We start from the raw sequence: 27,815 nt of genomic DNA on the forward strand, positions 1-27,815 counted from the left end.
AATTATGAATGGCATGTAATAGAATAGCTCAAGGAGATGAAGGAATGAAATATATTAGTTGAAATCAATTCATGCAATGACAGAAAATTCCGTTGAGAAGACCTGTTATTGATTCAGACATGAGTAAAACATTTAAACAAGAGACGATTTGCATAATATTACATCCTTGTTCACTACCATATGGTGCAGCTTCTTGTTGCGGGTGGTATTCCCCATTGGTACAGTGAAAAAACATCTGCCATCTACTTTCTTCCAGCCGAATAAGCGACTGCTTATGCTAACTTGGGGAAATCATCTTTCACACACATGTCACTGCTACGAGCTGGTGTGCGTTACAGGGAGTGAACATGTTGGAAAATAGTCAGGAGAACCACATAGTCCTTCATTAGAGCTACATTCGTCAACACTGTCAATTGTTTCCGACACTGCAGAGCCCTCACTCCATAAACGACTCATGCACAGACACACACACACACTGCCTCTGTCCAGTTCAATATCAGAATATAAAAGACAATTATCTTCTATTCGTAAATCAAAGGCAGTAGGAAGTGTCACCGGAGATGGATTGTTTTTCTGTCTTTCAGCACCTATTGAAAAAAACTAAATGGACTTTTGTGTAAGCAAAATTGTGTAAAGTGATCATTAAGATTTTAAACATGTTTTTCTTTTTTCTTTTTTTCTTTAGCATGATTAACTATTTTACTTCATATTAAGGGATACCAAATCAGAGTTTGACAGCCAGGTAGAGGATGTTTCTGTTCATGAATAAATCCAGACCGGCAATCACATCAGGTTGTCTCCTCTGTCTGAAGCCCTCAGAATGTTTCCTAGCGTTGGTCTTTACCACAGGGAAGGGCTTCTCCTTTGAGACCAACGTTAAATGTAGCTGTTAGAAACCACTGGGTATCGGCTCACACAAGTGCCAGATATCCTTTCGCTCAACTTAAATGTGCTGTCTGCTAAGAACAGGCTTTGGAAATATTTTTTCGAGCATGTGTAGTCTCTCTGTAGTATGGATTAATATCTAGTGTTATGGAAAGTAATCCATTGCTAATTAATTGCTAAATATTCATGTATAGATCAATCAGTGACCTGTTTTAACTGTGTGCATGTTATTCCACTTTTAAATCTGTCAATATGTACTTTGCTTCATTATCATTGAATGTAATTTTTCAAGACATGTATTGTCAATATACAACCATTTATTTGGAATGAGTTATGCAAGGGGTGGCAGGGGAATCTAATAAAAAAACAGATATTTTACTGCCACTGACATTTCATGAAAAAACACATTTCCTATTATTGGGTCCACGGGGACACCTCGGGAGCTAGGCTGTCTATGTTTGTTGGTTTTCTTTGCCCATTTTTTCATTAACTTTTTTTGCCTCTCCGATGCCCAGGGGCTTCCTTAACAGATGCCTGTAAGTCATCAACTTCCTCCTCTCAATACAAAAACCCAATCTTTTCATTCCGCAATCATCCCAATTTGCTTCCCACCTATAGGTAATTACATATTATGTAATTTTGGCTTTTTATATTCATAACGGTTTTGACGATTTCTGCTTGGATTAAAATGAGAGCATATCTTTTGTATAAGACATGCGAGTGAAAAACACGTCTGATACACTTGCAGCCTAGACAGGTATTCAGTTATTTCTTTTTTTTATTATTCAGTGTATGAATTCCACATATGATTGTTTCTATAGTTGTTACATATCAATATAGAGTTGTATCTCAGCACTTGTGAAAACAGCTATGTTGCCAAGTGTTTGAATGGGTATGAATATGGGCAGGTGGCACCTTGCATGGTAGCCCCTGCCATCAGTATATGCATGAGTATGAAAGGGTGAATGACATGTAGTGTTAAAGCACTTTGAGTGGTTGGAAGACTAAGTGCTTTACAAGTCCATTTACCATTTACCAAGTTCAGAGGTCATGTCATCAGCTGACAACCAACTAATTTATACAAATAATCCCCAATCAAGTTTGACACTTAATTGACCCTTTGCTAAGTCCCGCCCCTTGAATGTAGACTGGTCAATCATAGCGCTGTAAACAATATATATGCAGGAAGTGCAATAAGTGACAGTGTGGGCTCCATGGTCAGTTTGACTTAGCGAGTGGTTAATAAGATCAAAACTTCAGACTGCTGCTGTACTCACATATCACACACACTGGAAAAAAATCTAGCCTGAGGTTTGTTAAACATAAAATGTTCCTAAAATGAGTCTAAAACAAAATGTACAGAGCATCCGTGAGTGTTGAGGGAGCAGCAACCAGACTGACTCCACAGGAAAAAGTCAGACAAATCTTTTTTTGCCTCTTTGCTCCCTTTTCCACACTCAGTAGGAGAACACGTTAGAGGATTCTTGGTGGGCTAAATTCAATTGGCTTCACTTTCTCAGCAGCAGAGGATGAGTTTGCACCATCTTTACCCAGCTTCCCAAGACTGGCATCACTTGAGTTGTTATTCAGGGTGGGATGCAGTTTATCGTGAGATAGATGTAAGGAAGGCAAAACGCACTGAATATGATGTAGTGAATCATTGGAGAGACGCCTTGTTTAAAATAAACTCAATAAAACTGCATACACTAGCGCTCTGTCTTTAAGTTGTAACCACAGGGGAAGTCCTCATAAAAAGGCAGTTGTGTGTACTACCTGTAACCATACATTACACACACAGAAATATCAAACAACACTTTTTTTGTTCTGTGATTTGGGATTTTGTGCTATTTCAGACTCGGCACTCAATGTAACAAAATTATTGATCACAATACATCAAATAGATTTTTCACATTTAATGCAGTTTTTCAAAATGATTTATTTCCAACATGAATGGTGCAGCTACAAGCTACAGTATGGTCAAGGTATGGTAAAGCTGAGGCAAGTAAAACACCAGTGACGGTAGTGGTTGTGGTTTTAAAAAGTACTTATTGTTTCAAACTTGCACTTTGGCATGAAAGTCAGACATGCCACATGCTCATCAACTACAGTACACTTCTTTCTTTTTCTTTGTTACATAAAGGGCACGCCGCTCCCTGCACTGATGTAGGCATTGGGCATGCAACATGTACTGCAAAATCATCCAGTATGAACACAACGTTTAAGGATACTGGGCTGGTGTGTGTGTGCACGTGTATGGTCTTGTGTGTGTGCGCACACAAGTACTGTCCTTTATGTGTGTCCAGTCACTTAGGGCATGTAGGGTGGATCGGTGAAATTTAAGCCCACAGGTAGACTCTAATAGCGTAATTAGCCCTGCTGAGCTAATACCGACAAGGCAGCAGCAGCACTGTCAATTCCCTCAGTTCAACCCCCTGAGTGAGAACACTCGCAGTGACTTATTAAGGCTGGCTGCTAGAGCCACCATGGCTTAGTCATTGTGCCCTTGCCTCCAGTCAGGTTTGGTTTGCCCTGAAATACTCCAGACTTCAGTTGGCATCTATGAACTCATTTAACTCCCTATCACTTGAAGAACAGGGAAGAGGGCATGTTGGAAAGGAACGAGAGTAAAGTACTGTGAGAGAAGTTTCATGTGTTGTTGTGAATTGTAGCCGTAGTTCCTCTGAAGTGACATTTTCACACATTTCTTATGAACGGAGGCTAAAGCAGAGACTGATGTCCAGCTGAGGAGCCATGTGATTAATCTCCCTGCTTGTAATGACCACTTGTTACATGAGCCAACTGCCCAGTTCTCTCTATTTCACTAAGATGCCAGCAAATGTAATGAGGAAAAAATCAGAAAGAAATGGGAGCTTAATTAAATAACAGTGTGTGTGCCTTGAGGCAACAATGTCCTTTGTTGCAGGATATGTTTCCTCAGAAGTCGGTCGCCCAATTTGAATGGTTACTCAAGACTTTATGGGAGAAATTGTATGTTTTGAGTCAAATGGAGCCCATGTACATGCAGAGACAAATCTCAACATTAGGCGTCATCTGAAAGGGGGGGGGAGTTGACGATTAATCTCTAAGGTTTTAATTACCAGGGCAGGTGCTGGGACCAATCGTTTAGTTAATGGCAAGAATGGCAGATAGGAGTGATGTTATGCAATTATGCACACTACTTTGCTCCTGTGTTTACCACATAAATTATTCAGTCAATCTGATAAAGTCACTGTACACAGGCATGTGGTGTGTGTGTGTGTGTGTGTGTGTAAACTTAGTTTCAACCACACACCCCAACACACACACAAAACACACTCTCCTGATTCAATGTATTCTCACTGGGATTGATAAAGACAAATTCATATGAATCTTTGCTCATTTGCACACATGTCTACACACTATATGCGGTCATAAAAAATTGGTTCTCCATCCTCAGCTACACACACAAACATGAAAACATTGGTTCTTAAATTATTAACAGACGAAAGTAATTACGAGCTGTGGAGTGATGTTTGTGGATGTGTAATGGAGCTTGCCACATGCTGAGATGGACTTAGTTCATATAAAATGAGTGCATGAACAGTATTGTAAGTACTGTGTGCTTTATAGTCTTGCCATGGTGTAGAATGAGGCTATAACCAGGGCATTGTACAGCAGCATCATGGAATGAGCTGAATGCTGGTATGGAGATGCCACATTATTTATATTGGTCTATAGCCTTTATATATTAAACATTAAGTTTGGCTGTCGATGAATTCTTAACACTGAATGGCTGGAGTAACGTGATATTGAATGTACACAAGAGCATTAACTCCAAAATCTGCAGTCCTCATTCCCCACAAAAAACAGCGGGTCAGAGTGTTTGATTCCATCCTGTTAACTCAGAACTCAGATATGACATTTCATGTCCACCTACGAGGGACATTGTGACTCGTGCATTCATTTCACATCCCTTCGATTTGTTTAAGTCCCTGTTAACTTGCCGAGGCAACACATTAATGCTTTGCCCTGCATAGAAGAAGCAGGAACGATTTTCCCTTTGTTTATTATTATTCATTCCAGATTTGCGGCTTACAACACTGCATCACCCAGACAAGGATATCAATTTCCTTTTAGCAGTAGATGTTTTTGTGCAGCGGATCTTGACTCTCCTCGTCCATTACACTCAGTGCGTTGTGGAGAGAGCTCTGCTCTTAAAAGAAATTAGAGGAGATGATTTGATTAGTCATGATTGATGCCAAACAAACACTGTTAATTTATTACCCCTGTCAAACCATTTTACACCTGCAGCATGTGTGCACCACTGCTGTGATAACATCTTTGGTCTCCAAATAACTATGTGTTGCCACAGCCAACCATGCAAGCTCAATGAACTTGTGCCAGTGCTTGTGCTTGCGCCTTGATTCATGAAAATATAGCTATTAATGCTGAAAGTGTGGTGTTTTTCCTCCTGTGGAGAGCTATTATCTACTGGCAGGTAGCAGGAAAAACAGCTTTTGTTGACTGGGTTTTGATTAGAGCAGAACAACACAACATCAATGGCAGCGACATACAGATGAATACACTAGCTCATGCATATACGGTACTTAGGCATCAACAGGCGCAGGCTTTTTCTCTCTCTTTAGCCGTCTCTATCTGGATATTTTTAACTTTGCTGCCAGTAAACTTAAACTTTTCTGATGTCTGCTGATTTAGCCGCTTGTTACAGTGATACGATGTTTATGCTTAGACGGCTACAGCAGTCGTGGCTGTTACATTGTGTTCTGTATCACTTGAACACAACATTACTTATTAAAAAGCAGAACCTCAGCATTATTATTTATAGCGTGGGTTTGAAGAAAGCTACAATGGAACAAATTAATTTTCACATAATGTCACTAACATAAAAAACTAAATGTGTTTTTATTTCCTATTTAGAAACAAACAAAATAAATGAGTCCTGTCAGGGACAACTAGAAAGTAGCTTGCTAGTATTTCATCTTCTTTATTGGAGGAAATAGCAATGCACCATTTTAAAATGTTTTCGTGAAATTAAATTTACTTTAAAATGTCATAGTTTTGTCCTGGTCACCTAAAATGAGTTCAAAGCAAAGTTGATTATTTTAACCTTTTCACCTCTATAATGGCATCTATAGAATTGGAAGTAATGATAGCCCTTAATATTGCAGGTGGTTATGTTCAGGGATGACAGGATGGTAGGATGGTTGTGTGGGATTGTGATGATGATTTTGAACAGATAAAAGTGTCACAATTCATTAGGTTTGAGTCCCATTCACATTTAAACCGATACCTGGAGTTCGGCAATGCCTAACCAACAGTACATTTTATTGTACTTTACTCTCACTGTAATGACAAAAATGTCATTTAAGTTTTGATTTATTAGTCCAAAATCCTTTAATTTGAACATTTTACACACCACACCAAATAACACTCGTCCCTACAACCTCTAGCCTGTCAGTGTGTGAGTAGAAGCACATGTGAGACCTGTTGCCCTGTCCAGCTCTGGATTTCACATTAGAAATAATCCAGCAGGTGTTGTCTGCATCAAGTTTTGAAAAATGTAACCACACTTGCGACCTCTTGGCTTGTGTTCTTATTTACGGGGTTCTAACGGAAGTAGACAGTTAAAATGATCTGGTCATTGTCATCTTGACGGCATACCAGCAACCAGCATTACACCATTAACTAAAGTTCCAAAGTCTATATCTGCAGAATATGTCACAGATATGACATGAAAACATACAAATACCTATTTTTAACTAAACAAATGAATAGCCCTCTCGCGTTTCTGTGGACGAAATCCCTTCATTCTTTACTGCGAGGCGTTTAGATCAGGGATTTTCACGGCTCAATGACTTAGTGGAGTATACGCTAGTTATAGTAGAAACCCCACGTAGGCTATAATGATATAATGTTAGTAGGTTAACTGTGACTGATAAATGGTTGACATTACAGCGAACTATCCCTGTTCAATTCATTCTAGAGAAGAATCTTCACTATATGTCTCTCACACGGACACACACACACACTTGTAGCACATGTACACATTGTCCTTGCGGTATGGGCAGAGAAGCATGTACGGCTATATAGCTCAATTTGGTGGCAGCATGCTGAAGCTAATGGGCGTGGGCTTGGAACATCACAGGCAGTTTGTATGGGATTTGCTCCATTACTGCAGAAAAACAACAGTAATAGTTGAGATTAGAGCACTGGGGAGATATAGCCTGGTGCTATGGCCAAGCAGTTTCATTGACCTATCATAGATGATGTTTTTTCTCTGCTTCATTTCAGTGGCTGGGGGCTGTGAGATGGTGCAGCAGGGAATTTGTATTATTTCTCTCTGAAGTGTAATTCATTTTTTTATGCAGTACGGTTTCTTATTTTTCTTTATTTCTCCCAGTTCGTATTTGCCAATTCCTCTTGTGCTGCTTGTGACTGTTGACCTGCAGAGGGTAAAGATGGTCAAGCGTCTCCTCCAGTTCATGTGAAATCAACAGCTGCAACCCTTCATCTGACATGGAGCTTCACAGAGGTTCACTCGATCCCTCCGGGTCCAAGCCCTCTCTATACAGGCACCTTGACCAATGGTAACAATTGCTAGTGCAACAGCAGGGACATAATCTGTCTGCAGGCCTTGTGGAGGTGGGCGAGTGCTTAAATCTGTGGGCCAGCTGGGTGTCTTGGGTAGTGGTAAAGATTTTAGGCCATGTCCAATATTAGCTGGCTGTGGTTTTACAAACTGAAATAACTTCAATAACATACTTCTAAAATTATTTACCCTTGAGTTGACATCATTTTCACGGCAGACAGAACTAGTACACAATTGAAAAAATGTTTTTCTTTTATGTTTAAAGATAAACATACCGAGTATAACATCTTTAATACACCTGTTTTCAGAACAGCTATCTGAGTAAACATAGTAAGCAAATGCTTCACATTTAAGAAATACAGGGTGCATTCAATTATTGAAATGCCAAGGCCATTTTTAAAATGTATTACAGTGGCCTCAGGCTAGCTCAGGGTTTCAGAAATGGGTATTGGCTCAACAACATGACACAAAATAGCAAAACAGTCTTCTGGGGCATCATGTTTAATGCATTAGGCATGTTGAAAATGAAGCATAACCTCTGAATTCAGCCTGCTACTCTGGTGTTTTACTAAATTTGATTAAATTTGCTGTCTATTCACCTTTGGTTGGTAACTTGCACATCTGATATGCATACAATCAATCGCGCATTAGTGGAGTTGGGACCATTTATAATTTACATTTATAATCAACATTTTCTAAAGCACCACTGGTGGATTCATCATTTACCAAAAACATGTTTCAGATAAGATAAACTTGCAGTGTATCAGTCCTAGTAGTCTGTTAATACTGACCTCCTACAGTTGGTGTATTTGCACACTGATTTGATTCCTGTGCTCTGCTGTCAAATGCCTTTTCTTATCTCATCCATCCATTTTGTACCTGCATGAGCAAATTATCCACACACACACACACACACACACGTGTGCATATGGAGACCCCTCTCCCATGGCAAATAAACACACCCCGCCCTTGACACCCCGTTCTGCCATTCCCACTCCATTATGTCACATCTTTGATCACGGCTCACAGTGAAGAGTATGGCGAGTCCTCAGAGCGTCCCTCACCAGCTGTTGCCAGGCCCTCTGCCATTACAATCGGCTGGCACAGCTATCGGCAGCTGCCACCCTTTGCCTGGAGCACCACCTCTGTCTACGCAGTGTGTAAGTGTGTGCACCTACCTGTGTGCTAACACGAATGTGTGCATTCCCTAGCCTTCATCCATCTTCGTATCTGTCGGTACATCTGTAGCATTACCTGCTGTTTTATTTGAAATTCATTGCCATGTGTTAATGGTTAATTAACCAGACTCTTCTCCAGGAGGCAAGGGATGGCTGCTTGCTTAATAGTTTACTACCTTGGGAGGGACTTTTAGTTGGCTTGTTTGCAGCTCTAGGTAAGATTTTTTTTTTTTTACTGAATATGTTTCTGTTTGTGAGGAAACAGGCAACAGCAGAGCTCAACAGTTATGATTTGGTCACAGAAAATGGGATTCCACACAAGCAAGTGAGACTGATCAATGAGACTTCCGTCATGAGGGATGATGGTAGTGAGTTTTAGAAACAAACTCTGGTTGCTGTGAGGCAACATAATCTTTCTTTTTTCTCGAACAAACTTTTTGCTGCCATGTTGTGGTATCAATCGTCCCCAGTTAATTATGCTTCTGTGATTGTCGCCTAGTGACTACATTCAAGTCTGTTTAGTGTCTATATTGTACATTTACATAATAAAGTAAACTTACAATAGAAATGACTAAATGATATATCTAATTTAAAATTCCTTGAAGTTGAAATAAGAGTTGAAGGTTAGGGGATGGAAATATTGGATATATGGATAATAAGGATGAATATGATAAAAAGGAGTGAGGGTTAGTTTTACGTAAAACAGTCGCAGCATTAGATTATAGCAAGAACAAAGAAAACATGAACGAGGACATAGACTGTTTGCTATCAGCCGGAAAAAAACAATGTTTCTTTTAAGCAGCACCAGAAGGTGAGGATACATGATTTAAAATACAATATGTTGATATTTTCTTTTTGCCTCAAAAATCAAAGGAAAGAAAAAATAGCTGGACTAAAAAAAGACTGAAGTTGTGTGATTGTGCTTCAGTTTAATTGTGGATATTTTCAGCTGACACACAGAAGTGCTTTCATGGGCTCATTCTTTTCTTCATAAAAACTGTTTAGCGAGTCAATTTACAATATTGTTTTCACATCTGATTATTTGGAATCAAAGCAGGAGCTTCGAGTTAACACTTTATGTGATAACAAAGCACACATTGCAACCACAGAATATACAACGTTAAAAAAACAGAACATTTTTGCCTTGGCAGTAAAAAAAGTTAACATAATTATGTTTTTTCATGAAAATAAACTCAAAGGAAGAGGACTATTTTGATGTTGATTAATCATTCATTTAAATATTTTGGCTCTTCACATTTTATCTTTCCATTCTTTGATCATACATTTTACACTAAAACAATATGAATAGTGAAAATTGCATCATGCATTAAATAACATTTTTGCTAAAGCTTCTGATTTCAAATGTGCCACTGCATAGTACTTTGAGTAATACAATGAATTAAAAAGTAGGGAGCTCGGACCAGTAAACAGCAAAGTATCAGATGGAATAAGCTACAGGTAGTGGAGAAATGACAAATTACACAGCAGGACATCATTGACACTGTTGATAAGATAAGCACAGGCACAATTAAACACATATAAACACACACACACACACACACACACACACACACACACACACAGCGACTCTAGGGCAGTGTTGCAGTCTATTAACTGTACAGACAGGTAGGCTATTTTCCCTGTGCAGCCAACTGTGTTATTAACTTGCTCTGCACTGAATCAATTGACAGGTCTCCAGGTGTCACTGTGTGTTAGCTTGCGTGTTTGCGTAGCTTTTCTCCCTTCCTCTTCTGCCTCTCCGGTCTCCATCACCGGCTCTCTGACTGCTCAGGGTCAGTGGATGATTGTCCCTCTTGTATTTCTCCTATCTCCTTAAGATTACACAGAGTGCTGTCCTGTAGGGAAGCGCCATGGATTACCGTCCACTCCGGCTCACCCGTGTCCTCTCCTGTCCTGTCCCCGGGTTCCCCACCTTATCAGCTGCATACACACTGGTCCACTGGTCCTATTACAACCCTCGACAACAAAAGCATATTGCCCTTTTTGTTTCTTACTCGCACACACTCAAGCAGAGCCTCAAGTAGATGCACACACTCACACACAGAGGGTTATTCCAGCATCAGGACAGCATACAGTGTTTACCCTTACAGGTCCCTCGAGGCCTACCAATGACATTTTCAACCCTCCTGTTCTCTTCTCTAGGGAAACGTCTATAGTCCGTGCCTGCATGATAACATCCGACACCTACTCAACATTCAGGACTCATTTATGGAGCAGGGTGTATGTATTTGTGAGCGATCGAGAAGTGCCACGGTGGCGTCAGGCCCCACCTAGCCATCTGGGTCCCATACACTGTTTAGGTGCAGCTATAATGAGGCACAAGTAGCACTCAGTTGAAGCACCAGATAGTAGAAACAGCAAGGAAGAGGGAGAAACACTGCCGATAGGGTACTGTTTCTGTAGAAGCAGAGGGCATGAGATCCCTGGAGGTACAGCAGTGGCTGTGTGACACACAGAGCCCAGGATTGTTCTCCCTGGAGCTTTATTAAGGCTATGGGAACTTTGGATGCTCTCAGATACATCCTGCTCACGCTGCTCACGCTGCTCTTCTAAATCTTTCATTAGATTGTCCTAACATGAGAAAAAAAAAGATATATGACTGAGAGCTAGTATCAGAGGATATCCAGTACGAACGAGTGCTGATACTGTTGAAGGTCCCAAGGAGCTTTGGTTTTGTCTCTGCGGGTGATGGATACTCACAGAATCCATGAGTTTAGCAATACCACTGCTTGTCCTATTGCAATGGTGATACAAAATCAATTCTTCATGTGCAGTGGACATCATTCAGAGTGTGAGTATACGCCAGTGTGAAAGAGAGAGAGAGAGAGAAATAAATAAAGAGGAACAGAATGAGGCAGACCAAGAGGGAGAGAGATGAGTGATTGAGAGAAAGGTTGCTGATGTCCTTTTCATGTGGATTATACTGTAGCAATGCCCAAAGCCACAGGATGAGCTTTGACCCCCTCGGGGGCACTCAAACCATTGGAGTGGCTGAATGTCTGTCCATTTTACCCAGACTGTCACATCAAAGGCTCAAAGATAGAGAAACAGCTATATGGTACTAACGGATAACTGAAGAATGGTGCAGTGTCTTCTTTCTCTTTGTGTGTAGCTGTCTGATTCAAATCGTTATACTATATAGAAAACATCTTTATCCTCTCACAAGCCATTTTTGGCATATAATACAGTATATGTTTTGTTTTTGTTTTTATCATCATACCATCATTGTTGCCCACTGTGCTTTGAGTGGCCAAGTATCAGCAGTGGCATTCTTTGTTTGTGTTTCGGTCTGCCACTGGGGCACTTTTGCCTGTCAAAACATCTTCTGATCTTTGTCAAACTAGCTGAGCATTAAGAATTTAGTGCAACTCAACCATATGGCCCTATTGTGGTGCCCTCATATAACTATAGCGTCTCTGTGCTATGTGTGTAGCACAGTGTTTCAGTTGAGGCATTTCAGAATGAATCAGGCTAATTAATTAATGTGTTTTATTTTTATCAAAGTTGAAACCGTGTATAAAGTATCACATTTGAGTTCAAATTTACCTTTACTGTAAATTTTGTGATTAGCCCAATTGGTGGTACAGGAAGATGCATCCATCGATGGAGCCTAAAATGTCATCATGTACAAAACAGATGTACTGAGGATGGGCTAAGCATGGACTATAACAGGGGTGTCAAACTCATTTTCACTCTGGGCCACATCAGCATCACGGTCGCCCACAAAGGGCCGGTTGTACATGTAAGACTGTGTAAATGTATCTACTCACTAACATATTGGTAAATAACTGTCTGTGCATTTGATTATTGTTTATTCAAGTGTTAAAATATTGTACATGCAGTTATATAAATGTAAAAATATATTTCAGCACATTTCTGTTATTGTAACTTAAATCCTTTTAATTTAGGGTTAAGAAACCCACATTACTCTATCAAAGATCAAACTATTAAAGAAAACATCAAACACAAGTTAATACAATAACTTTGTTCAATGCTTAAAATCATTTCAAGGGTGCGTTTGCACAATCCCACGTGAAGTGTGTGTCTGTTGTAAAGCCACGTTTAAAGTAGTCTTCAATATACTCACAATACATTTCCATGTTAAGTGTACAGTAACCAGCCAAAGAGCTGCTTCTGTGACTGTGTGTTTAAGTATCTCATCATTATGACTTTCTATCTCATAACTTCGACTTTCTATCTCATAATTTCGACTTTCTATCTCATAATTTCGACTATGGGAATATTTTTATTATCAAGTCTAACTTTAAATTATTATACCTTTTTTTTTTTTTTTTTTTTTTTTTTTTTTTTTTTTTTTTTTTTTTTAATCTGACGGATTCGCGGGCCACATAAAATGACGTGGCGGGCCGGATCCGGCCCGCGGGCCGTATGTTTGACACCCCTGGACTATAACATACAGTAATATATCACAGATGATTGTCTTTAAACACTTTCTTACCTTAAACAGTGAATAGTCTACTGTTATACTGTTCAATTTGAACAGCTGTTTGCCTTCATGAATTGGGGGAACAGCTGTTTTAAGCAAACGTGATCTTTTCGGCACCTGTTTCGTGATCTGCCATTTGGTGTCCGCGAGCTCACTTCATCGCACAGAAGGGGCAGCTGCGTAAATCAGAGTTGTTTGAGGTCTTTCCATCAGACTGTTATGAAACAAGTGCTTCTGTCATCCACTGTAAGGCATATCCTTCAATAATAAAGGTCAGTTTGCCGCAGGTTAAAATACCGTGTCAAAATGCCAGAAGCTCTTCTCAGCCTACACTTTGCTGTTTTTGGTCAGCAGTCTATTTGTGTCTCTGAGATCAGGTAATAAATGCTATTACAGTACATATACTATAGGATACTGTGTTACTTCAGCCTATGAATGTATATATAGTCTCGAAGAAGTCGAGAAGCACTTACTTATTTTAATTAATTTATTTATTTTTCAGGGACAATGCACACCAATCAACAGTTGCACTGTAAGAGAGCCAGAGAGGCTAATTTCCATCTGCTGTCCCCGGCCAGATGTTTCCAGGCAGCCTAAAATAACAAAATCTCAAATTGAATCGGAATTAAAATTCATAGACAAACGCACAGCAACGTATAGACGAAACCAACACAAAAGAAAAGTGTACGACATTAAAGCAGAGCAGACATAACAGGTTTCAGCATGTTGCAAAGCATACTGACTTTCCTTCTAACAAGTCGATGTCTGCATCAGCATTGTGCTCTTATTTCTTTCCTCCCTCTTAACCTTTCTCTCTTTCCCTCTCATCAAACCGACCGCTGGTCTCCCTTGACCTTCCAGACAATTACATGCCAGTGGCTCTATCTGTAGGCCAGGCCTGCTGAGGGAGATATGCTGACTGACAGGTAATGGCACCCACTGAGAGCTGGAACTCCCCCAGGACTTACTGTCTGCTTGCCTGCCAGACAGCCCGACTGTCTGTCTCCCATCCCCAGGGTCCAGAAGTCGAACTACAACCACCGCACAGTCGCTGTTTTAATCTTAATGACCATCCTCATCCTCATCAAGATTATCAGAGTGCCGTCACACACCAATAGTGTGTCAGCCGTATCGCTGTCTTTCTCAGTCACAATCTGTCTTTTTGTCGTTGCAACAGGACGCTCAGGATATTCTCTCTGTCGCCATCTCTTCCTGTCACTTTGTCTCTATTTTCCTATTTCTTTCAGTCTGTAACTATCCCTTTAAATCGCTTTCCTACTCCCACATCTGTCACTCTGACTCTCTCAGTCCAAACTATCATTATTCTTCACTCATTTAGACAGACTGATTTAAAAATAACTTTTTACCATTCATTCCCAGCTTGCCTCCACTCATTCCTTTAATTTTAGTCAGAAAGGCTTATTACTTTGACTTTAAATCCTCCTGTGGCTGAGGAGGTGGGGGTTGTTTAAAGGACCAGAAAGTAAATGTATGTGTGGATGTATGAGCATGAGAGATGGGGTAGGAAGGTGTGTCATAATTCATTGAAGATGCCCGGAGACTTCACGCGGAAGTTGAACCACAGGCTGTGCACCAGGTGCTGCCAGTTTCTCTCAAGTGATGGTGTTTAAGTTTTTCTCTGCCAGAGGACCACACGGACACAAAGCTAATCTGCTGTGTAATACGAGCTGAAGGGTTGAAGGTTTGGGTCTCTTGCAGGTTTACTGATGCATAAAAGTAAAATAAACTATTCAGAGGTTCATTAACACCACCATACACCAATACATATCCTTTTACACCTTTGCTTCTAACCGTTGACCATATGTCGCTAGCACTGGCAAGGTTCAGTGTTAACTTTTTTTTTCCAGAGGCCATAATTGGGTCATCGCTCATAAGACTACCTCCCCCCTAGACATTATTTCTTTGTTGGTTCCACCAATTGGTTGATTTTAATTTATTGTCACATTTATTAATTTAATTTACATATCCATAGGATAAGAATTCCTAAGGCGGTTGAGCTGGAATTTGTCTCTGCTGTCCGTCTGTGTTATCAACTATTGTCATGAGCCTCAAGAGACTTTACAGCCTTTAAAGAATGATCTCCTCGTTCGGTGTGTCCAGCTTTGACAGGATCTGGCAACGCACCAGGCAATCCATATTTCTATTTCTGTCGTCATGTTTGACCCATGGGGATTCGTCCTTCCATGAAGGAATGAAGGAATGTTCTTTTTCCCCTCATAGCTGTCTTTCACTGTTCCCACTTCCATTTTCCTTTAATCCTGATTCCTAAAAGAATTTGGAGTGTCACAATCACGGCATTGACAGTGACAGAGCTGTCAACCAGCTCCATCGAGGTCAGTTGGGAGTCATGGGCAGGCTGGAGGCAGCAAAGGCTAATACTGTATGTTTGTGTTGTAACAGTGTTTTCGGGACTGATCCAATAAAGATGGCGTGCTATTCAATTTGCAATCACAATGTGACTTTCTGCTGACCATTTGCCATCAGGCAGCTGTTACTATTAATGTTCAAAATCCATTCACTGAGTAATTGTCATAAAGCATGGAGAAGACGAGGCTTTTTTGGACCAAACTGTTCTGGGGACTCCCTGAGATGAACTGCCCACAAGGGAGCTTTCTTGAGAACAACCTACCTCAAGGGCTTTTTTCTCTGTTTGCATTTGCACCATCAATAGGAACACTGAAGTGACAGCGAAGTGTTTTGTTACCAGCTGTTGTTTGTGTTTTGTGTTGTCAGTTGTTAACATGGCTAACATTTAAAAAATTTAAAAAATGTCTGTTGCCGTTGCTGCATTAGCTTATGTGTTTGACCAATTACAGTACACTTACCTCACTCACAGATCCTTTTGTACTAGGAGAGTACCTACTCTGAAATAGGAGCTCCAAACGATGTTCTAAGAACTACGATAGTCCCTAGTTCTTGCGGTGAGAACACAATAAAAAACCCTCCGGTCCGAAAATCCTTGATATATTTTCAGGGATTTTTGTGCACTTTTTTAAGGTAACCAAAAGAGCATACTGAACTGTGATGCCATATTCATCAAAATGCAGCCCCTTCATTCATTTTAATGAGACCACTGCATTGGCACAGGGGGTTGCATACAGAGGACCGTGGTAGAAATAGGCAAGGTTGTCCTACAATAGAAAGGCTTTTGTCGTAACACACTGTTTCACTATTTCATCCGGCAAGGAGCTACGTTGGTCAATCAAATATGTGCAAGCGCACTTTCCCTAATAGAATAGCTCGCTGTATAACGGGGACGATCCCATTTTTATATTTACCTGATAATTGTTGCAACAGAGGATACAACAATTGACACTGTGGGCCCTTTTCCGAGTTATAATATTTTCAGTATTTTTATGAACTGCATTGCAGCCCTGTAAGCCACTAGCAGTGCTGTGTGGGTCCAGCAGAAAGTATCAGTCTGTCATTAAATGAAACTTAAATGTAATTTGTGCTGATTGAAATGAAAGATGTAGAGTGCTGGTCTTCGTTTTCAATTGTTACAAAAGGATGTGCTAAAGTTACAAAGATCCTCTCCTCTGCCGCTCTTAACACACGTCTGCATGTGCCAACAGCATGTCTGTAAGCCAGCAGGTAGCCCTTACTGCAAAGCAAGCTCCGCCTCGAGAACTTCAGATTCTTGGTGCGTAGAATAGACATCCAGTGTGTCTGGGCTCTTGGAGACAAGCACAGGCCAGTGTGGCCTGGATACAATGAATCACACTCCCTGCTGTCTTTCCATGACAACCATTGCTCATTCTCTATCACCACGCTGTCAGAAACACCCCGCTCCTCCTAAAGTCGAAATGTTTGCCAACAGCTACTGAGAATGGAGGACCATTAGTGGGCATAAAGACATCAACGTTGGCTCAGCTGATTCAAGAGAAAGAGAAGGGGGCGGGCTTCTTTCTGCTGATGAATTGCTTTCAGAGTTTTCCAACCTGGTGGGAGTGGAATTGAACAAATAGCAGCATCAGTCTGTCAGTGGATGAAATAAAAGATGAGACTGCACTGCTCTATGTACATACAGGAGGGTGAACTTGCAGCCCAAAATGTTAATGCAATTCACACCGCCGGTTATTGTTTATCCACCATGATTTTTGTCATTTGGCATCCGCCACTCCCGAACCCACCTAGCCATGTCCGTTTTCATCAATCCGAGCGCTCCAGTGACAGGTTCTCCACTGACTGGTTCTCCACTGACTGCCTTTTATGCTTTGTGGATGTCTTGTAATCATGCTGACATTGGCAGGATCCCATAGGTGCAAACACTCTTCAAACAACTTCTGTGCTTTCAATTTATCAAATGTCATTGTGCAGCTACTGGCAACACTCTGCTGGTGCTAATGTATTAACAATAGCAGGCAGGGGATCTTGTAGTGTGCATCCATTGAATCTTTAGTACTTCATGTCAACATCTGCAGCATTTCGACCATCTGCAGTCTCTGTGTGTTTGTGCCAAATACAATGTCTGCCAAATATTTCTTCTTTTTTTTTTCTTTCATCTGTTAGTAAACAAACTCAAGCCCATCACACGCGGCATCTTTGCATCTTTTTGCTTATTGAGTGAAGAATCGCTGCTCTTCAAACTACTTTTGCAGCCGTTTTCTTTGCAATCAAGAAAAATGACGAGGGGACTTTGTTTATTTATTACATGACTTGACTCATTATGTTGTGTGATCTTGGGTTTAATTGGATTTTGGGTTGAATAGTTTGTCAGTTAAAGAGGCTGTTAAAAGTTACAGCTGCCATTCCTGACTGTTTCTGCCTAAACCTCAGCAGATTCTGCAGCTCCTAAAGTCTCTGTGGCACTGCATCAGCTAGTTGTGTATTTGTACTTGGCTAGCTGTTATTTTAAAGCTGCGTGGCTCTGCAGTGGTGCCAGGTAATAAGCTGAAGTGGAGCAGGAATTAAATAGAGAGCATTATATAAACAAGTATTCCCAAGACACAATTGCATTCAATAGACACACACACATGCTGCTCATTATTCCCGAGTGTAATGAGCCTCTAACTCAGATCATGAATATAACCTGTGTTTAGATACACTTGATTTTCAAGCATGCATTTTGTAGACATGCACGACCATATGTAAAGTACACACAAGGGAATACATGATAAAGTAACACTTGTCTTATTGAACATACAACCAGTCATTATTATCTCAGACAGCTGTCATCACCCTGTCTCGCTCATCCACAACCATGCTGCAGTGTCTTCTGGGACACGTTTCCTCTTTTCCTCCCTCTCTCATTTTCTGTAAACATTAACTTGTTTTTTGAGAAATTGTAAATACAGTAGACAGAGCACTGATCCTGTTGAGGTTGTAGTGGTGTTTTTGAACCTTTGAATCATTTTTACGGCCACATTAATCCAATTCATATGGTGACATTTCTGAATTGGTCTTTAAAAATCCATCTACTGAAATGTTTCTTCAACTATTTTTACCACGTTGCTCATGTTGTAATACTGTGATTATTTGATAATTACATGACCTGGCTAATGTGAGAGCAACATTAGAAGCTTTATTCTTTGATGTCCCTTTTGTCTCAGCCAACTAGGCAAAGGGTGGTCTGCTGTGAAATGCTGTCAGAAACCATCAAGAAGAACTGTAGATTACAGCTTTCTAATTATCATCTCTTTATCTCAATGTTGCCTTTCACTCTTTATCATCGGCCCTTGCAGGTTCTTTGTACAAGAAAGTTGGAAAACAAAGGCAGTGCTCCCTCATGAGCTTCTCTGTCGTTGGCTTTCACGCTCATAGGCCCGGAGGGACTCTATTAAAGGCTTCCTTTTATTCACAAAAATGGTGATTTCAACACTGATTATCATAAGTATTGACTGCGTCCCATTGAATTCTATGCTTATGGTTTTAACTATTTCCCTTTTTACCGCCGGTGACAACAGAAGATGTATAAAGTCCAGACTAAATATGCATTAACTGAAATGACAGAAGTTTTACATGCCAGTAGAGTTGGCGTTAGCATTCGGCCTTAAGATAATGAGACTTAACACATCTGTCAACTTGTTCACATTATGATAGGTGTGTGTGGGCTATAATTACATCAAGTCACACCAGGAAATATGTTTTTTTGTCGTCAGGTCCTCCGTGAGCAAGGTTTTCGAATTGTGTACGATAGCACCTCCGCTTCCTTGATACTGCACATCACAGCGTTGCGGGTGAGATTGATTAAAGTGTGGAACTAGCAATTCTGTTTGCCATGCAGTCAGACATGCAGACAGATTGGCTGTGGTATAGTTCACAGTCATGCTGCTTCAAGTGAATACAACAGCTATTAGACAAGCATGATACACTACATATTCAACCTCTGACATACACAAGTACATGGTTGTTAAGGCACACATAGATACAAGCACACACATTTACACCCTCACAAATAAACAGGCAAATATCTGACACTGAAAAGGCTGCAATGGCTGTCTAGAGTCTTTACTAATTAATGTCAAAGCAACCATCAAATAAATGAGAAATGTTGAAAATACTAAATTAGTTGAGAGTTTGATGTACAACCGTTACATGGATAAAAAAAAGAAAATCAGAAATCAAGCCCCTCTGTCTTTGAAATGAAAGGAACATACTGTTTGCATCTGGATGACTAGATTTCAAAATCTGTGAATCTTAACAACATAGCGTGTGTGTTGTTAGTAAAGCACATGTTTTTGTGTAGAACGTTCATTACCTGCATCCGCTGAAAGAAAAAACATTTTAATCACCCTCAGTCATTTTAGCATCGCTCAGTGAAAAGAGGGCAAAATGTACTAACTCATGCCTTTTAAACTAAAAGGCATGATTGGAGGTGGTGAGAGAGGACAGACCTTTGCATTTCCCAAATGTGAGGTGCATGACCTTCACTGTTACTGTTCTCTACTTCTCCGATAGATTGAGGTCTTTGATTGGATTGCAGCGCTATAGTGTCAGTTTAAATCAGACACAAGTAGTTCCTGTAAGATTTATGTTTGATACATGAACCAGTGAATCAAATCTGGTACATTAAAGCAAAAAGACGGAAAGGTGGGCGTTGACAATACGGAGGAGCTAAAGTTATGAGTCAATGCCCTTCATGAGTGGTTGATTAGCTAATGAGCTGCTTTGTTATTGTGTGTTTGTTTTTTAATCATCCAAGTGCATGGCGTGGACCGTAGTAGCTTCTTGGTTGATTTTTTCCTTTAAGGCCTATACAAACCTGCATTAGAACACAGCTCTGTTTCTGTGTGTTGGCATGTTGTCAGGAAAAACAAATCTGATCCCTCCTAAACACATGATAGGGTGGGCTAATCAGCCAGCTACAGCAAAACAAGCAGACCTCTAATGAAGTTGCTGAAGTAGAAGTCGATGCCAGGATATGGGGAAGGGAGCGTTTAAAAAAAAAAAAAAAAAAAAAAAAAGCACTTGAGGTGATCAGTCATCACATCACAATCTCCAGATTCAAATCAATTTGTCTGCCCCTTGTCCAGTGCTCCATCAGATTACAAACATTAAACGGCACCACATTAAAGGGAGGGTTGGTTATCTTTTCAAAAACATTTTTACTATTTTTGTTGAAATTCTCATTACATCCTAACAGCAATCAATGAAACAAATGCTTTGACCAAAAAAAAAGAAAAAAACATGGTTTCTCTGTATGTCACCGGCCTGTAAGAAGCCTGTCCAATTATTTCAGCCGGCCTGAATGTAATGATTGAACCTATCTGACTGAAAGCGCTTCTTCTGCCCATGCATTCATAATCTTCCACAAGATGCTAGCTAACCATAATATTTTCAATAGTAACGTTCATTATGATGTGTCTACATTCGTAATGAAGATTTTCGGAGAGTGGCCTTGGAGGGAGGCATGGAAGGACCTGCTCTCTGTGTTGCCGACGTGGAGACTCTCATGCTAGATTTAGCAACTTTTGAGCTAATTAGTACAGCTTGCTACTTTCATTGGAAAAGAGACACCACTGGGTTATTGGGTTGGATAATTGTTTTGATCTAGCGTGCTCTTGCTAATACCTCAATATTATATTTGAACATTAATATAGCAGCAAACAATTATTTGCTATGTAACGATAGTGTGGAGTATTGTTTACCTGATGTGTGTTGTTATCTGAGCTTCTCCTTGCTTTGTTGACATAGTGTAGTATAATGCATGTGAGTGTACCTCACTGGTTGGCTCACGGCTGCCGCTCTGCACTGCTCTCACACAATGGGCCACATATTTCTCTGAGTGTAGAGTAGTTGACATAATTTGAAGAAAAGCTGATTTCTCATATATAGATGACAAAATATCATGTAAAACAGAAGAACAAAGAAGCTACTGTTTTGAATAAAACATTAAACTTAGTCTTTGGCATGGCAAAAATAACTGAAATAACTAAAGTAGATGGATGAGTTCCTTTACCTAAGACAAGAGGAGCAGGCAAAAGGTAATATAACCATTGAGAACACGTACACTAACTTTCAATTCAAATGAGCGCCATGCTAAATCGATCTTAATAGTATCCATATAGCTTTATTTGATCAAAGGTCTCTCTGAACTATTTCCCCCACTTTCCCTATCAGATGGCTTTTCCCCCAATCAAAGCCTACACGTTGGAGAGGACATTACCATTAATTACCTTGTACAGTGGGCGAAGCACTAGTTCATTTGATCTGCATTTAGCACTTGGTCTGATGGAAAGAGAGATGCGGGCATTGAATTAATAGAGAAGCCAGCAGATCTTTCAAAAGGATAATGAGTTTTTTACCCTTGGCTGCCTCTTTCCCGAGATACTTCAAGCTACTGTGTCACAAAAAGCATCACTTGCTCAGTAAGGCAATGCAAGCCTCTGTTTGGACCTTCCTTTAGTGTTCTACAATAGGGCTCCGTTACCAATTTTCGCAGAGCAGGACCCTTGACACATGTTGTGATCCGAGTGCTTTGATTCTGACTAACATTTAACAGCAATTCTTCATTCTGTCCCGAAACACACACCTCACAGACCTCCCTGCCCCTTGTGATGTGTCTACTCGGAATGAGTGAGCAGAGAGAAAGATAGGAAAGTGCAGTAAGTGGCGTTTTTAAGTTATAAATGTTCCATGTAATACGGGCTCTCAATCTTTTGAGACAGTACTGTTGTTGTGAATGACACCGTTCGTAGAGTTTATACAGTCTTGTTAAAGGGTGCCATTATTACGGTCAGCCAGAGATTGACGTGTTTGCACAAGGGTCACATCTGTTAGAGATGCTACAGTAAAAAGCCTCATGACATCGTGTTCCTGTGCTATGGGCCGTTACCTCGGAGGAATTCTCATTTCATACCTACTTTTCAGAGAGCCTGCCTTATACAGTCCACAGCCTGCTACGCCTCAGCGTACCTCTGGGCTACTCATTGATTGGTTTCAATGGATCAAGGGCCAGCTCATGTCTTCCCTCTGTGTAAACAGCCTCGCTAGTTTGCCAGCTGTCAAATATTGACCACAACCAAATGTCAACACCTGGGAGACCAAGATATGTCAGAACTATGCTTTTTATTTAGTTGGCGCCCACCTACTTGTGTGGATACAAAGGCATGTAAGTTATTATTCACTACATTTTATTGGTATTTTTATTTCTGATTTGGGAAAGATGATATTTCACTTTTTTTTCATTCTCAAGGAAAATGGTCTGAAATGAATGAGATTTACAGAAAATAAAACATACAGAAGAAACATGACAGGACAATACAAAAGTGATGAAATACATTTACATGTTCTCAGAGAGACAGACTTCATAGGAAATACTTATGACTGCAGACACAGTATTGCGCATTGATTAATTATAATGCAAAGTCCCCTGACTAAAGAGCTGTTTGTGTGCCGCACCTAATGGCTAATGGGTTGATTTGTTTATTTCAGTGTCCTGAACCATATGGTGCCCAGCCCAATAAAAGAACATCACATTACCATTCATCTCATACAGCGCCACAAATTAAGAAGGATAACATTTTTAAACAATTTCCATAACAACATCAGTGTTATTAACTAACTTGTTTCTTTTTTACTGCTGTGTGTGCTGATAGGTAGCGTTCAACAGGGCTGTAAAATTGGCCAAAAATGCTGACAAGAGCAGTGAGAGTGAACTAACACAGTGAAGTTGTGTGGCCACAAAACCAAAACGATGAGCTGAAAGACAGCGCTTCATAGACTGCAGCATCGATCAATGATCCTCTGTGGCTTTGTCTCGACTAGCGACCCCTTTCATATGCAGTACATGTAGTCATTTGATCCACTATTAATATAAAGATATTGATTTTAGCAGACTTAGTGCAAGGATGTTACATATGTTCGGGTGTAAGACATGGCAATGGTCAAATTACACATCAGAGAGGTCTAATATTTTAGTCGTGATCTTGACAAGAAATCATGATGAAACCACACTTAAAACTTGCTGCTGTGTAGACATTAATCTTAATCACAGGGTTTTCCTCTGGATTTGAAGTGTTCATCCTCGGACAGAGAGAAGTCTACAGCGCTGAAAGATGAATATTTATGAGGCTGAGTTTCATCCAAAAAAAAAAATCTAAAACTTGCAAAGCATTACGTGCCTGTACATGATCACGAGTGGGTCCATTAACTGCATAATGACATTAATATGTCCTTTGTTCACAGCTTTTCAATGAGACAGAGAGACACGTGCAACCTCAGATGAACTGTCACTGCTACTCTCTGCTTCTGAGCAAAGCATTTCAATTCATTTTAGATATTGCTGCGACTCCCCGTGATGATATTAGATGAGTGGATTTGTCTCATCTTTACAAACTAGAGCTGGTTGTTGTTTATTCGACTGTGTGATCAGCAAGTCCCAGCTCTGTATGCAGTTCTGCACATCTATGCCTATATGATAGGTGTGTGTGGGCTATAATTACATCAAGTCACACCAGGAATATAATATAATGATATGATATGAATAGGCTTGAGGTTACAACACTCAACCTGCAGATTTTCGTATGTTATAGTTCGTATAAATGTTGGTTGTTGTATGATGCAGTCGGGATGAATCCTAATATAGTGCTTAATGTGAAATGTTTAAATTATTGCATTTATCTATTACATTTTGGTAATGGCCAAGACCGTCAGTGATCTTGCTCGGACAGCCTTCGTTTTGATCCCAGCTACATACCTGTACAGTTGTGTGACTGCATCTTGCTTTGTTGCAAGGCTATCACAGTCACAAAATCTGTCCACAGACAGACGGCATATACACACCTGCCCGCCTCTGTGGTGATTAATTCCACAGAGGGTGTCTCCAGGTCCACATGTTGCCATGATGACACGCACGCACGCACGCACACGCAGACGTACATAATCTTAAATTGAGAATCTTACGGTTCAGGCGCAATTTAAAGCTTTTCACTCTCATATACGCTTCCAAGGTTATTTGTTATTTTGTAGAAATATGTCGAGCGAAGCATCAATGCTACGCAAGGCTTTTAAGGGTGAAAGGTCGCAGAATACAGTTTGAATAAAAATGCATATCATTCTATTGAATATCTTTTATTATTGCCACAGTATCTAGAAAGTGCATACGAATATACCACGCCATAGTTATCATGCATAATGGAATGATTTAAATCATTTCTAAATGAAGGAATGGAATTACATAATTTTTTCTTCGAAAATGAAAAGAGTGCATTATCTACATCCAGTCTATCTATAATTGTCCTTAGAACACATGACCGGTATCAGATTCTTTCATAATCAGTATATAATGTTCTCTCATCATTCTTTAATGCTTCTGTGGCAGATTGATTGAATCTTACTGTAGATGTAAACAGTGTAGCATCTCTGTGCAGTGTCTGGAGTTCCTACACTGCCTCTGTGAAAGATAAAGAACTGACAAATGTTTGAGTGCTTTTGCTGCAGTAAACAGCATGTTAAGAATGTATATTTCTGCTGTGCTCTTGAAAATACCAGTATGTTATGAATTTACATTGCTGCAGCACTCTTAAGATTTTAAAGCTTTTTTGCTTCCAAACGTTCATCATACAGACCGGATATTTACATTAAATAGCACTCGCCCTTTTAGAACAAAAGTAGATTTGACCCAGTAAAAGCTGCTCACAAAGTGTTTGGGTTTATTAACATAATACATGCCATAAGCACTCTAGACTAATGGAGAGTAGTGTGCACAAAATGTCAAGTATTAGTACTAATAAATCTATACAACTTGGGAGCAGCTTTAAATGCATGATGCATTCTCAAATTGAATGATCACGGGCCACATTGGTTACCTTCTTTTAATGTCGAAAAACAGCAGTTACCAGTGTGGATGTTTTTTTTATTCCTTTCACCCTCACCAACCATCGCTACTTTCCCTTCCCTTCTTCTCAGCTGCCATCCTTGACGACCCTATGGAGTGCAGCAGAGGAGAGCGTTTAGCCATCACGCTGGCCAAAGACAGCATCAACAGGAGCACTAACCGCTCCACCACGGGCAAGCTGGAGGTGGACATCTTTGAACTGCTGAGAGACAGTGGATATGAGATGGGGGAAACAAGTAAGTAACGCCAATGAATTGGTGTGGGTCTCTTGGTCAATATGCTGACTGAGAAAAAAGATATAGAAAGTGTCTCTCATTTTAAAATCAACAAGCCTGTCATTTCAATTCCCCCTACTGGCTTCTTTTCACGCTTCCCTCAAGTGCACAGAGATAAGTCTGTCTGGTTTAACAACATTTTTGGTCAAAAAGAAGCAAAGAAATTATTGAAAATAGATAGCAGACTGACTGTGGAGCAGGAACGCAAAATGAGCTGTCACATTTTGATAGCTGCAGACGTGAAATGATGTGGTTATATTTGTCTGCTGGGTTGTATTTTGTTCTCTGTGACTGTATATTGTCAACTTTCACCCTACTGTGGCAAGGCAGATCAAAAAGAGACATGTATAAAGGAGTGTAATTTAAAATGACTTAATCTGCAGTGTGTCAAAACAGATGACCTTCAACAGAAAGGTGTGTGGACCTGTTTAAGTGGGCCATTACAGAAAGAGGTTGCCAGTAATTTGTCACACAGATGTGACAAATGCTTCACTGAGGGTGACTCCATTAACACGAGCGAGAGTATTTGTTATTAATTGTATCAATGCTTCCACTTCACTGCTACCCAGAACATCTGTGTACTAGGTGGTGACTTGTTGCCTCACACCTCAGTGTTTATTATGTTTTTTTGTTTTGTTTTGTTTATGAATGAAAACTCTCCACAATCAATACAGCACAGCATGTGTCCGCAGAAAACAACCAATATAAACAGCTATGACAAGAAGTGTGGGCATTGATTTTCAATACAACACATTCCCACTTTCACAAACCCAAGAGCCTCAGTGGTGCCGCTTAATCCATGGGAACACCGCTTCACTTACCACAACAACTGTATTCGTTTCTCTGCCTGGTTTACTTCAAACCCTTCTTAAATGTGGTTCCTCTGTGTGTGTGTGTGTGTGTGTGTGTGTGTGTGTGTGTGTGTGTGTGTGTGTGTGTGTTTCTTTCTCTGCTTGTGTATGTGTGTGTGTGTGTGTAAAGTAGCATGTGTTGGTGTGTGCATGCTGGATCGTGTGTACATTGTGCAATTGTTTTGTGTGTGGAAGTGTGTGTACGTGTAATTGGAGGCAGGAATTGGATTAGGGATGGATCAGTGGCTGCAGTTAGATGGAAATATCACAGAGGGGCCGCTATACCTGCCCAGAAAAGTCCCTCCCCCACCCTTCAAGCACCAACTCCTGCCTGTGTTGTACGCAGCTTCTGAATGGAGGACCCCCTGGACTGCTTGCTGCTTTTACTGGCAGGAAAGTCAACGTGACCAGACTTCTTTCACTGTTATGTATAGCTTATAAAGCCACATTACACACTGAGATGTTTGCGTTAGTGCTTTTGCTTTGGTGCTTCCTTAGGAAACTGATGGCCAACTGTCAGCATTTTAATCCCATGAAAATCTTAAACCATTAAGATCTCAAAGAAACAGTTTCCATTGTGTCGTGAGGTACTTGCAGCACTTTTTCTAAATGCTGCACATGTGTCGTCAAGTTGGTGCAGATGTTTCTTTGTTTGCTTGTGTTGTATTTGCAGAACACTGAGCTCTCTGGGCACCTTCTTCTAACCAGCAAAACTTGTCATCATTTTACAAGTCAAACTCATTACAGCCCTCCATTCCAAGGTTCCAATACCAGCTATTGAATAGCTTGGTATTGATCTGTGAAAATCAATGTCAAGCTGAGAATAGGGATTTCAGCCGACCCTCTGACCTTAATTTGACCGCGGTGAGAGGCACAGTACTGCTCTTGACAATTCACAGCATTATTGAACATCAGTGTCCAGGGAGTAACAAATAAACTTTGGTGAGCGGGTAGAGTTCTGACACAGGCATTGCATGCACATTCTCTGTCTCTCACACATGCTAGCTGTGCAAAAGAGGGAGCAAATCAAAGTGTCACAGGGGCCAGGAGCATGTTGGCTGACAGTCAAATCATTCAGCTTTAGAATTTGGTGAAGCCATGCAGACAGGTGCAAATGTGTGAGCATGTACTGTAAATGTGTGTATACATGTGGATGTTTGTGTACGGTGTCAGTGTGTTCATGTCTTGCAGGCCCCATGGGTGACTAAGGGATTACTTATTAATCATTCGACTCACTGCCTCTGGATTCACCGCACCAGCTCAAAACC

General features: G+C 40.4%; 1 protein-coding gene across 3 annotated transcripts in view; it reads left to right on the forward strand.

Annotated features, from left to right (window-relative positions):
- The window catches only part of grik4 (glutamate receptor, ionotropic, kainate 4), a 254,553-nt gene that overhangs the window by 126,481 nt on the left and 100,257 nt on the right, over nt 1–27,815 (forward strand). For all 3 annotated transcript variants that reach the window (XM_031860591.1, XM_031860593.1, XM_031860592.1), the window contains one exon: nt 25,493–25,657. In XM_031860591.1, the coding sequence (XP_031716451.1) occupies nt 25,493–25,657 (165 nt within the window). The remainder of the gene's footprint in view (nt 1–25,492; nt 25,658–27,815) is intronic.

Source organism: Anarrhichthys ocellatus, unplaced genomic scaffold (assembly GCF_004355925.1).
Source record: "Anarrhichthys ocellatus isolate YVR2014 unplaced genomic scaffold, GSC_Weel_1.0 scaffold24, whole genome shotgun sequence".
Classification (NCBI taxonomy): Eukaryota; Metazoa; Chordata; class Actinopteri; order Perciformes; family Anarhichadidae; genus Anarrhichthys; species Anarrhichthys ocellatus.